The 13,654-nt window shown below is 30.1% G+C and overlaps 1 protein-coding gene across 1 annotated transcript in view; it reads left to right on the top strand.

Annotated features, from left to right (window-relative positions):
• The window catches only part of LOC143080659 (ankyrin repeat and SAM domain-containing protein 6-like), a 41,695-nt gene extending 32,067 nt beyond the window's left edge, over positions 1–9,628 (top strand). The window contains exons 15-18 of the mRNA XM_076256628.1: positions 2,772–2,836; positions 3,273–3,389; positions 4,096–4,187; positions 5,312–9,628. Of these exons, the coding sequence (XP_076112743.1) occupies positions 2,772–2,836; positions 3,273–3,389; positions 4,096–4,187; positions 5,312–5,357 (320 nt within the window). The 3' untranslated portion in view covers positions 5,358–9,628. The remainder of the gene's footprint in view (positions 1–2,771; positions 2,837–3,272; positions 3,390–4,095; positions 4,188–5,311) is intronic.
• Positions 9,629–13,654: the final 4,026 nt, after the last annotated feature.

The raw sequence follows: 13,654 nt of genomic DNA, 5'->3' as shown, positions 1-13,654 counted from the left end.
TCAACAGTTTAGGAATTAGGGGCCAAAAAAGGGCCCAAATAAGCATTATTCTTGGTTTTCGCACAATAACTTTAGTTTAAGTAAATAGAAATCAATGAAATTTAAACACAATGTTAATGACTACAAAAGGAAGGTTGGTATTGATTTTGGGAGTTTAGGTCCCAACAGTTTAGGAATTAGGGGCCAAAAAGGGACCCAATTAAGCATTTTCTTGGTTTTCGCACTATAACTTTAGTTTAAGTTAATAGAAATCTATGAAATTTTGACACAAGGTTTATGACCACAAAAGAACTGTTGGGATTGATTTTGGGAGTTTTGGTTTCAACAGTTTAGGAATTAGGGGCCAAAAAAGGGCCCAAATAAGCATTATTCTTGGTTTTCGCACCATAACGTTAGTATAAGTAAATAGAAATCTATGATATTTAAACACAAGGTTTATGACCATAAAAGGAAGGTTGGTATTGATTTTGGGAGTTTTGGTCCCAACAGAATAAGGGGCCCAAAGGGTCCAAAATTAAACTTTGTTTGATTTTATCAAAATTGAATAATTGGGGTTCTTTGATATGCCGAATCTAACTGTCATGACTGTGTATGTAGATTCTTAACTTTTAATCCCGTTTTCAAATTGGTCTACATTAAGGTCCAAAGGGTCCAAAATTAAACTTAGTTTGATTTTGACAAAAAATGAATCAGTTAGGTTCTTTGATATGCTGAATCTAAAAATGTACTTAGATTCTTGATTATTGGCCCAGTTTTCAAGTTGGTCCAAATCGGGGTCCAAAATTAAACTTTGTTTGATTTCATCAAAAATTGAATAAATGGGGTTCTTTGATATACCAAATCTAACTGTGTATGTAGATTCATCATTTTTGGTTGGTCTACACTAAAGTCCAAAGGGTCCAAAATTAAATTTAGTCTGATTTTAACAAAAATTGAAATCTTGGGGTTCTTTGATATGCTGAATCCAAAAATGTACTTAGATTTTTTATTATGGGCCCAGTTTTCAAGTTGGTCCAAATCAGGATCTAAAATTATTATATTAAGTATTGTGCAATAGCAAGTCTTTTCAATTGCACAGTATTGCGCAATGGCAAGAAATATCTAATTGCACAATATTGTGAAATAGCAAATTTTTTTTTAATTAGAGTTATCTTTCTTTGTCCAGAATAGTAAGCAAGAAATATCTAATTGCAAAATATTGTGCAATAGCAAGATTTTTTTTTAATTGGAGTTATCTTTCTTTGTCCAGAATCAACTTAAATCTTTGTTATATACAATATACAATGTATATTCACTTTTTACTACCAACTGATAAATTAAAATAATCTTTACCATTCAGTGATAACAAGCAGTTTTTTTACATCTTAATATTTTATGATGTATTTAAATGAACAGTTATTGTTGCAAACTACATTAGAAATTTTAATTGAGATTAGTTTTGGAATAAGGGAAAGGGGGATGTGATTAAAAAAATTGGGTTCAATTTTTCTCATTTGAAATTTCATAAATAAAAAAGAAAATTTCTTCAAACATTTTTTTGAGAGGATTAATATTCAACAGCATAGTGAATTGCTCTAAGAGAAAACAAAAATTTTAAGTTCATTAGAACACATTCATTCTGTGTCAACTATTTAATCACAATCCAAATTTAGAGCTGAATCCAGCTTGAATGTTGTGTCCATACTTGCCCCAACCGTTCAGGGTTCATTTTTATTGTTTTATACAATAAACAATGTATATTCACTTTTACTACCAACCAATCTTTACCATTCAGTGATAACAAGCACTTTATTTTACATTTTAATATTTTATGATGTATTTAAAAGAGTAGTTATTGTTGCAAACTCCATTAGAAATTTGAATTGATATCAGTTTTGGAAAAAGGAAAACAGGGATGTGAAAAAAAAGGGGGGGGGGGTTAAATTTTTCTCATTTCAGATTTCATAAATAAAAAGAAAATTTCTTCAAACATTTTTTTGAGAGGATTAATATTCAACAGCATAGTGAATTGCTCAAAGGCAAAAAAAAACTTTAAAGTTCATTAGACCACATTCATTCTGTGTCAGAAACCTATGCTGTGTCAACTATTTAATTTTAGATTTAAAAAGTTTGAAGAAGAAATCTTTAATTGATTTGTAAAATCTTGACATTTGTTTTGTGTAAAAAAAACCCATGTAATGTCAAAAATTTGATCACAATCCAAATTCAGAGCTGTATCACGCTTGAATGTTTTGTCCATACTTGCCCCAACTGTTCAGGGTTCGACCTCTGCGGTCGTATAAAGCTGCGCCCTGCGGAGCACCTGGTTAACAATTTTCATAAATTTTGTAAATTTTGTAAATTTTTACCAAATATTTTAACTGCTGGGCCAAGTTCATTATAGATAGAGATAATTGTAACCAGCAAGAATGTTCAGTAAATTAAGATCTACTAAGACATTGCCAGCACCAAAAAATTTTTTTTTTCATTAATCCATCTGTGTCGTTTGTTTATGATATGCACATAGACAAAGGTGAGCGACACAGGCTCTAAAGCATCTGGTTTTTCAGTGTTTCTTCTTCTTTCTTTTACATTCTTGTTTTGAATATTTGCCTGAATAAAGAGTAATTCGCTTTCTCTATATCTAAAAGATGTCAGTTACATGTCAGTGAGACGGCAACAAAGTAACAAAAAAGACTGAGCTTAACATATAAACAATAGACAGGCGTCTATACAATATGTCTACACTTTATGCTACTTTTTCATTATGATTCATTAAATTTATTTTTTAGAGTTGTCAGGAATTCTATCGAAACTGTCATTAGAAAAATACCAGCCAATATTTGAAGAACAAGAGGTATTTTAAAAAATTTTTTATTACACTATATAAAAAAATAAAATGATAACACCAAGGAAGGCCATAAAATGTATCTTATATAGATATAGGAAGATGTGGTATGAGTGCCAATGAGACAACTCTCCATCCAATATACAATTTATAAAAGTAAACCATTATAGGTCAATGTACGGCCTTCAACACAGAGCCTTGGCCTTAAATGCATGTTCTCATATGATATTGGTGTTAATTCATTAATTTTAGTTTGTCATCTTTAACCAAATCATTTTAATGTTGGGAAAGTTGAAAAGTACCATATTCAAGTTAGAATTGAAGTTTGTAACACTGTTTTTATCCTTATGTCATTTGTAAAAATATGCCAAGTTAATGTTTTCTATTTTATGAAATGCTGGGATATATATTTCTTTTCTCTCAGTTTTATTTATTTTATTTTTAGGTTGATATGGAAGCGTTTCTTACATTAACTGACCAAGATCTAAAAGAATTGGGCATATCAAATACACAGTCTCGATCACAGATCCTTACAGCAATCAATAAACTCAGCACCGGAAAGGTTTGTCTCAACATTTCAAGGTTAATCTTTCAATTTAGGCTGGCTTATTTTGTTTGAAAAATTAATATTGTTTTCAATTAAGGTCAAGTTTGATGGAATATTATGTATGCATAGAGCATTTTATAGTATTACACTATAACAATTGATTACTTGTATCTCTCAGAACAATAAAAACAAAGTTGTGGATAAGTAACTATACCATTTTAGGAAATGTGGACATGATATTATGAAGTTACAATAATTTTAAAGTGAACTTTTGATATTTGAAAGTCATTTATAAAACACTAGTATGAATAGATTTATATATAATTCATGATCTATAGTTCCTTCTAAAGTTTTGCATCAAAAGGAGTTTGGCATCTATGCGTTGTATTAAATCTTTCTCTTATTCAAAATAAGCTATTTTAGGAAGGCATGAGCGAAATAAATGGACATTTGAGTAACTTTCAAAACAGGGGTTTCCCTAATTTTGGACACACATTTCACAAAATAGTGAGAATGAAACCATACAAACAGGAGATTTTATGAAATAAAACTATGTTATGAATGTCTTCACACAATATTATCCAATTATTGGTTTTATCACTTGAACAAAGCAGAGTCATAAGTCTTAGGTGCACCTATATGTATACACTGAACTGCACCGTATAATAAAATATAGTTATGCTAGATAATTTAACATCTTAATATTTTTTTCCAATTACAGGGAAAAGAACGTCAACAGCTGATAGATACTATGACATCTTTCCAGACAACCCTCAAAGCTAAGGTGGCATCAGAGCCTTCTAATCTTAATGGGTAATTCAGTATTATCACTTCTATTACATATAAGTTATTAATTATTATAATTATTATTATTGTATAGCAATATAATATTTCCCACAGAACGTAACCAAAAGTTAGCGTGCAATAAATCTTCAAAATTCATGACGTCATCAACGTTTAAATCTTAGTTTAAACCAATTTTTACTTTCAAATATGATATTGTCACCCGTAGGACATATATTGCACTCGCAAGCTCGTGCAATATAAAATTCTACTCGGGACAATATTCCCCAATATTCATGTAATAACCCTATATTATTATAACTCAAAAATTTTATATAAAACTTTACATTAACTTATAATTGGTTTAAGAGTTGCTTCAAAACTGGTGAAAATCTTGAAGGATTATGATAACTATGTTCTTATAGGAGGTCTAATAATTTCATAACTATCTAAATTTGATTAGGAAATTTAGAATTTTAAAGTACAAGTTGCTCTAATACTACTCCCATGAACCAAGTTTTACAGGCATATAGGAATCATCCTGTCTGTCCATGTGCCATTTAAGGACAATTAACAGACTGGAGAGATATTGATTAAAGCTCACACATTTGTAGAATACTACCTGATGAGGTTCATGAAGGAATCTTATCTCTGTCCTAGGTATTAAAACGGGACATAATCTTCAATATTACAATTTACAATAGTAAATTAAATTCCATGAGGTGAACCAACACCTGTGTGAATCATTTCGATAGAGTCCCTGAGTATAATTTACAATAGTGTAATAGTCTCACTAACCCCTCCTTAACAGCTTGGATATAAATAAAACTTTACATATGATAAACACTACCTGATGATGCAGTTGTAGATGAAGGAATATTATCTCTTGTCTTATGTGCTAAAGGGGACATATTAATTCACCACTTCTAGCTTTGCTGAAGACCAACTGATAGCCTTGGATGTTTTCTGCTCTTTAGTCCTTTGTTATTTTACCTAGTTCAATTCTCAATTCCAATAGTAGTACAAAAGTGAAGGTGGGGATATTTTATATATTTATTTGACTTATTTTGTCAGATTTTTGTTAAGAATCTGCCTTTAAAAGACATTTTAACATGTATGTAAGTCATAAAACACTGTTATATATTTTTTTATAGAATGATGTGGTTACAGTCCCATACAAGGAGATTGGATTACTCCTGACAGAGAGATAAGACAAACTTCAAGTACTTATATCATGTGATCATAGACTCATTTTATTATGGACTTAGATATACCAATAACCATACTTAAAACTGATTGGAAATATGGCCCACTGATGTACCAATAACCATACCTGAAACTGATTGAGAATATGGCCCATTGATATACCAGCAATCATACTTGAAACTTATCGGAAATATGGCCCATTGATATACCAATAGACATAATTGAAACTGATTGAAAATATGGCCCATCGATATACCAACAACCATACTTTAAACTGAGTGGAAATCTGGCCCATTGCAAAAAGTAAAGCTAGAAAACAGCCCATGACAGATGTTTGCTTAAAGCTAAAGTTATCTGTATTCTGAATTATGATTGTGAAAGCTGTTTGTTTGTTAGTGATCATACTTGTTGTATTTATGTGAAGTTGTGATTTTTATGATTAAGGTTGTGAAGAAATTGTCACTGCTATTTGCTATATATATATTTATATGGTGCCAAAGTAATGTTTGAAACATTCCCTGTGATAAATATGTAATCACAGGACTAGAGACTTGTTAATGTGTTCTTGATGTATTTATAGATAATGTATATAGAACATTATGAAAATGACATTTTTGTGTTATTGTTGTTAGAGATTAAAATGTTTCAGTCTACGCTGACAGAATAGGAAATTTTGAAATGTAATATCTTCAGTTGTCATTGATTTAAAAGCAAACATATAATATTTAGACCATTAATACACAAAACCTGAAATTATAACGCACATGTGATTCCATTTGATATAAACACCTTCAGTCATATGAATTTTGTTATATCATTAACTGATGCAGTGCTTGATCTATAATTAAGTTAAATATAAACTATTCATTGGTTTGCTGAAGTGTAAAAAAGAGACTTTATTCTACCTATGTGTATCCAATGAACTGCAGATTTGATAAAAGGGCTGTAATCTTTAAACAATGTCACAGGCTATTATGATACAAAGTTTTTTATTTTCACTTTCGAAGTAACAAATTTATTAATGAAAATAAAACCTTGAGAGATTTGATGTGATCTTTGACATGTTAATCATGTGATCACAGTGCTAAGATCAACCAATAGGAATCTCAGAAATATAGAGACTATATCTATGCACATAAATCATGACAACTCTAGTCTATAAGATCATGAGAAAGTTATATAATAATTTTGTTAATGCATTGTGATATTTTTGTTATAGTATTGTATTTAATTGAACTGCTGTTTTTTTAAATATTTTAGATATAATTATTTCAGTATTTTTTCTTTCCATTTCTATTTTGGAAAACTTGTACAATGAGAGTTAATATTAAAGTTTATACAATGTATAATTCATTGAACCAATGGAATGCATTCTTAAAAGGGGGTGTCGATACAAGAAAGCAATTTCAAAATTTTTGTGGTGATTTCTTGCTCAATAGTTTTAGGCACATACTCCTAGTTGCAATATCTTAGTGCTATACTTGTATTTCAAATGTTAAATATGAACCATGCTGAAATGTTCATACTATGGAGAGCTAAGATTTTGGTTTATGTTTGATTACCATGAAAGTATGGTCACTTCAACTTCAAACATAGTATATATATTCAATGTGATGTGATGTGAACTTTTAAACAAATTATGGTATTAAATTATGATTTTACAGTTAACTTCATTTAAAAATGTAAAAGTATGAGGAACAATATATATTAATGCATCCTGTAGACAAATAATCTTTTGTCTTTGCAACATAATCATCCTTCCTGTTAGAACTACAACTAGACATCATTTAATTATAAGAAAATGATATCTTAATTGCTTTCTATTCAGTATATATACTTTCAATTTATACCTTTTGTATCACCATGGGTTTTTATTAGAATAAGCATACATAATATTGGGTCATTAAAAGACACAAATTAATCCAAAAGTTGTGAATGTCTGGTCCGTCCCAAGTTTTTGAATTTTTTATTTCTATTCAGATTGTTGCCGTCCATGCTTTTGCTACTGTTTTATTTGTAAAAAGTATATTTTTTTTGAGCTTCCAGCAAATTTTATGACATTCATTTTTACAGGAACTTTAAAATTTTTTTTGGTTGTTTTAACAAGTATTACACCTTATTTTTGTTCTTTATTTAAACTTTATCATGTTTATAACAAATTTTAATATAACAAATTTCTTGTTCTACAAGTAAACACATAATTCTGTAACTGACAGAGTTATGCATTCTTCTATATAGTAAAGGAGATACGACACCTCCATACTCTAACTATTAAAACCTTTAATAAGTAAGATCAAATTATAACCAAACAATTGTATAATGCATTAAGTATATAAAAAGTTCTATTGTAAAGAGAACAATAACAATATTTTCTAAATGTATGCACTCTTTATTCAATTTGTGAATAGATGACAAAATTAATTCAAAGTAATTTTCATTTCTTGTGTATTTTCTGCATAAAAAGGTTACTGTATTTTATATCATTACATATGTTGACTGAAATACTATCATTCTGATGTCTGACCTAAGGATTCTCCTCCTTTAAAATAGAGTGCAACTTCAATGTAGTGTTACTTATTGATTTTCATTACGTGCCATATGATTTAAATTGTTTTCTCTCAAATTTTATTTATTTTTAGATCAGTATTTGGTTTTAAAGTATCATATCTGTCTGACAGCAATCTTACAAAGGAAATTCTTATTCAGATTTTAATTTCATTTTACTTTTAACAACCTTAATTTAGAACAGTTAATAGGTGAGGAAATATCAATTTCAATGCATTCTCAAAAAGGTAATTATATATTGTCCCATTGATAATATTTTGTATTATGTTATGAAATCCAATATTTATGCTGTCCATTAGTTCTGCAATGTAAGTTTTAATTGATATAATAGTATATACATGCTGTCAGTTATAATAAAGATTGATTGTATCATTTTTGTAGAAACCATGTCTTTATTTCTGTTTATAGTTCACCATTCTAATTCCTCACAAACTGTTTATATATGCATTGCATTTTTCAAATGTTATACCTGTATTGGATTTTACTTCCTGTTTAACTTTTAATATAAATAATTTAAACATTTAAGTAATGCATTGTTTTATTACATCTGAAACCAATAACTGTACATGTATGTGAAATGCAATTTTTTCCACTATGATAAGTCATATAAACTTTGAGCATCACTTTTGTGGAAATTATTTATTAAACAGTAACAATTTTATAATAAATAGGTTTATTTCTTTACCTGACCAAAAGTTGTCAGTGATAATTAGTAGCAAAGATCACAAATTATGGTTGTTATTTTCTTGCATTTTAAATTGGTTCACCAACAGAATTTGAAATATCCTTAGCAGTTCAATGTTTGTGTTTAGTGAATTAGTAGATACAAAATGTTTTCAACTGAGAGGAAAGGCAAGAATATTATTTGCAGTATTTATGATTTATTTGATATCATGAAAAGCTTCTGATATGTCTTGTAAAGCAGGGTATTTATAACATATACATGTATTTTAGAATTGTGATAATCAAAAATATATATATATATTATGTTTCGTATTTGTGACATGACAGTAATTTTTGTGTCTTATACACAGCTTGGAAAATATTTTTATGAAAATATTAGGAAACAATGTATTTTCACATGGTTTCCTCTGATATCATATGCTTAAAAATATTTAAAGCTTTTGATGCCTCTTATTTTAATTTCCTCCTTCAACTATACTTTCTCATAATCATACCCTACTCCATTTTAAAGGTTGTTGTTGCAATAAAACTTTGAAATAGGACTTATAAATATAAATATAAATGATATAAAATTAAGGACAGCCAGTCAAAAGTTACCATTACTGCAGGATGTATTTACTGTATGTAGTGTACTTCAGAAACATTTATTCAGCTCTAAAATTATAATTTGATGTTATATTTGTCATGGAAAGTAGAACAGATTACTGTAATAAAGAGAAATTTTGAGGTGACATATGCCACTTCTCAATAGAAACTTAAATAGCATTATAAACCATTCTAAACAGGTCAAGATAATACTTCTCAACACAGCCTTTTACTAGTATTTCATCTACATATGAGTATATTGTGGTTCGCCATAAAACACTTTATTTTAAGATTATTTCAACCATTTTAAGTCTATTTCAACCTTTGAATGCTGTGTGATTGATAAGTATGTTTTGAGATGTTATTGATGTCAGAATGTTTGTTATAAATGAGGAATTCATCATTGTTTATCAATAAATATTTACATTTCTCTTTTTCTTTATTTAAACAGGTTTTGATCTGTTGAATAAGCCTCATGTTTAAATTGTCACATGTGATTTTTCCTGCCAAATCTATATGGAAATTATACTACAGGTATTTATTTCAACATAAAAGAAGTGAATTATACCTATTTACTCATTTAAATATTATACTAGTCCACTTCTAAAGTAAAATTTATTTTTGAGAATTTCAACTGGCTGATGTGGATATTTATATATGTATATTATAATCAGCAGGATATTTTGGTCGATGTAGGTTCTAGTACAGAAAATTTAATGATTTAAAACAATAATTACATTTTACATAACACAATGTATACTGTAAATTTAGAAATTATTGTGTGCATTTATTATTGCTTTGAAAAATTAACATTTAGGCAAGTTAAATTGTTGCATTTTCCTATTTGATATAAGAATGCAAGTTCTCATTATGGTGATACTCAAGAAGTTGCGCTATTCACATTAATGAAAACCTCTCTGAATTTAGTTTATTTATTGCTGGTAATATAAGCAAGTTACAGACTATAATATGAACAGAAATCCCATAATTACTGTCATAATTTGCCCAAAAAACCCTATTGTAACAAACATACCCACAAATCATACATTTAAACAACCAATAAGCACGTGCAGATATTTGTTCAGATTATTTGGCTGGAAATAATAAATGAATAGGACAAACAGATTCTAACAATGTAAAAACTGAAGAAAAAAAGTACATGAGAGAAGTGTGAATACAACAATATATTTCAAATATTTAAGCATAATCCATCAGCACGGGTAACCTTTCTACAGTCTCTACACATAAAAATAGACAACATACCATGCAATGAAAATCTTTGAGATATTTGGGCCTCTTTTGGAACTGTGGTGCTGTTAGATTGGTATGTTTTTTATGCCCTAACGTAGTGGAGAGATTGTCCCAAAATTGGTTTCTGTTCTCTAACTTGAGTTTGCATCTGCCAAATATTATGAAATTAGACACAATGCTTATTTCCAAAAATCAGGTTTGAATTTTGGTGGCTTCACTTCAACTGTTCTAGAGTTATGCAACTTTATAAGTAGAAAAATAGCAAAAAAATTTAGTTTCTGTTCTCTAACTTAAGTTTGCCTCATTCCAATCTTATGAAACTTATTCACAATGCTTATTACCACAAAACACAGATCAATTTTGAATTTTGGTGGTGTCTCTTTAACCGTTTTAGAGTTATGTCCTTTTATAAATGGAAAAATTGCAATTTTTATGCTCCTGTCATAGCAGAGGGGACATTAGGTTTTACCCTTGTCTGTCTGTCCGTACGTATGTACATATGTACGTCCCAAAATTGGTTTTTGTTTACCTCAACCAAATGTTATCAAACTTATACACAATGTGTATTACCACAAAATACAGATCACTCTAACCGTTCTAGAGTTATGCTCCTTTACAGATGGAAATCTAGAACAAAGCATGGTTCATATTCATATCCATTTTCAAATTCTTGTTCTGAAAATGCATTTAATTCGCCTGCTTGATGTTTAACAACCATCACTCTCATTAACAGCATTCTCTTTAGATAAAGTACAAATAAAGGTTTTTAGACAAAAAGGAAATAAAAGTTTTCATTTTCCTCTTTTTAACTTATTTGGCCCATCACATGTCAAACGTCAATTGTAACCTAGTGTCCTTTCATTATCATAAACTTTATAAAAAATTCACTTTCTGAAACTATACAGCCAAATGTTACCAATGTTGTTTATAGATATGTTTATTGACAACGTTGTGTGAGCAACACAAACATAATTGGTTTAAGCTTGGATGGATAGCAAAACAAGATCAACCGATGACCTACCAAAGTCAAAAACGTCATTGATGACCCGTTTTATGAGTTATTGCCCTTGAAATACAATCTTTAGCAAGACATTCCCAAAATACAAATCTACCGTTTTGTGTGAGCTAAATTAATGTTCATGTGTTTGCATAGCCACTCAGAAACTATTTAATTTAAGAAACAATTAAGGGCAAAAAATATCAGCAATACAAGATCCACAAAAAATTGACAAAATAAGTGAAGACATTGAAAGACTCCTTTAGGAGTTGTTGTCCCTTATTGGCGTTTTTTTTACCACCAATTTTAGTGTTTTAACCTTGAATTACAAACAAAAACTAGTATAGGTAGGTAGGTAGGTAGAAACTACAGAAAAAAATAGAAACTACAAAAATGCCAATACAGTCGAAACTTTCCATGGGATCTGGAAAATCTGAATGCGCCTGTCAAAAGTAGTTGTCTTTGGTTGCTATATTCTATCATATTAAATGCATTTCATATATTGTTTTGTTTAAATTGTTTTACATTTTATCGTTTCAGGACCAGTCCTGCATGCTATACGGCGTTGTGTTTTTATCAATTGCTTAAGTCCATACAGTGACCTCTAGTTGCGTTTATCTACGTCATTTGGTCTCTGGTGAATAGGTGTCTCATTATTTCTTACTAGGATTGCCCAATTTTCCTGCCGAAGGTCGGAGGTTCTCTCAGGGTACTGACAAAATGCCCTTCTATGTTTACATCAGTGACATTTGTTCCTGTATGAAATCATTTTTATCTTATCCATATATTGTTCTTTATAATTTGTTTTAATAGAATGACGTAGTTTAATGCAGTGAACTATTTATTTGTTTATTTCCTTTATCTTTGTACTTTATCCTCCTACTGTGTAAAGACAATCGCAAACACTCACTACTTATATATCACAATGGTAGCAGTACGATTCTTGAATGAGGGGTAATCTACCAAAGTGCCTTATTACTTGTAAAATTGTTTTCACTGCAATACCCCTTAACATTTGACCTGACCAAGGTTTACCCGCGAAACACCTGATTCCTTTCTAAGTTTTATTATATCAATGTACAAAATAAGGCTTCTATCGAACTGTTTCTAATGTAAACTATTAAGCTACGATACAAAATCGTCACACTGAGAATTACAAATTAAACCCACTGAGATCACACAGATCATTAGTACGCACATTTGAAGACAAGTGTGCACACGCTGACATATCCTGCCTGCTTTACTGACCATGGATTTTACATTGAAAGTTTTAATGATAAAAGTTGCACTGCACATATCACATAAACTTAACATTTCTAATGATCCATAACAATGTAACCACGTCAGACAGACATTTGAAAATAAGAAGGTGCGGTATGATTGTCAATTAGACGATCTCCACAAGAGACCAAATGACACAGAAATTGAAAAATATAGCTCACTGTACGGCCTTCAACAAAGAGCGAAACCCACACCACATAGTCATGCACACCTTACCATTATTCCATGCACCAAATATGGACGACCTACAGTAACTGGTTTTTGTATTTTAAAAACAGCCCAACACACAAAAACTTATCATTGACCAATGAACCATAAAAAATGAAAATGAGGTCACGGTCAAATGCAGCTGCCAGACAGACTTGTTCAATTAACAATTGTTCCATACACCAAATATAGTTGAGCTTTTGGTTATAGTACATGAAAAACAAACCAAAACCCAAAACTTAACACTAACCATTGAACCTTGAAAATGATGTCAAGGTCAGATGAAACCTGCCAGACGGACATGTTGCACTTACAACCATACCATACATAACAGTAGACCTACTGCTTAAAGTCTCTGAGAAAAGAACATAATCATGTAACTTTACCTTGATCACTGATCAATGAAATGAGGTCGAGGTCAGGTGAACTCTATAATTTGGAGTTTAGTATGACGTCCATTATCACTGAACTAGTATATTATATATTTGCTTATAGGGGCCAGTTGAAGGACGCCTCCGGTTGCGGGAGTTTCTCGCTTCATTGAAGACCTATTGATGACCTTCTGTTCTATGGTCGGGTTGTTGTCTCTTTGACACATTCCCCATTTCCATTCTCAATTTTATCTGTCTGACTGTAAACATTTCAGGGAACCCACACACAAACATAGATATCCTATTACTAATAATTAGTAAGAAATTAACAAAAGCGATTTTAGGAAATC

The sequence above is a fragment of the Mytilus galloprovincialis genome, chromosome 6 (genome assembly GCF_965363235.1).
Source record: "Mytilus galloprovincialis chromosome 6, xbMytGall1.hap1.1, whole genome shotgun sequence".
NCBI lineage: Eukaryota > Metazoa > Mollusca > Bivalvia > Mytilida > Mytilidae > Mytilus > Mytilus galloprovincialis.
Note: the sequence above shows the minus strand (reverse complement) of the source record. Positions and strands in the feature narration are given on the sequence as shown.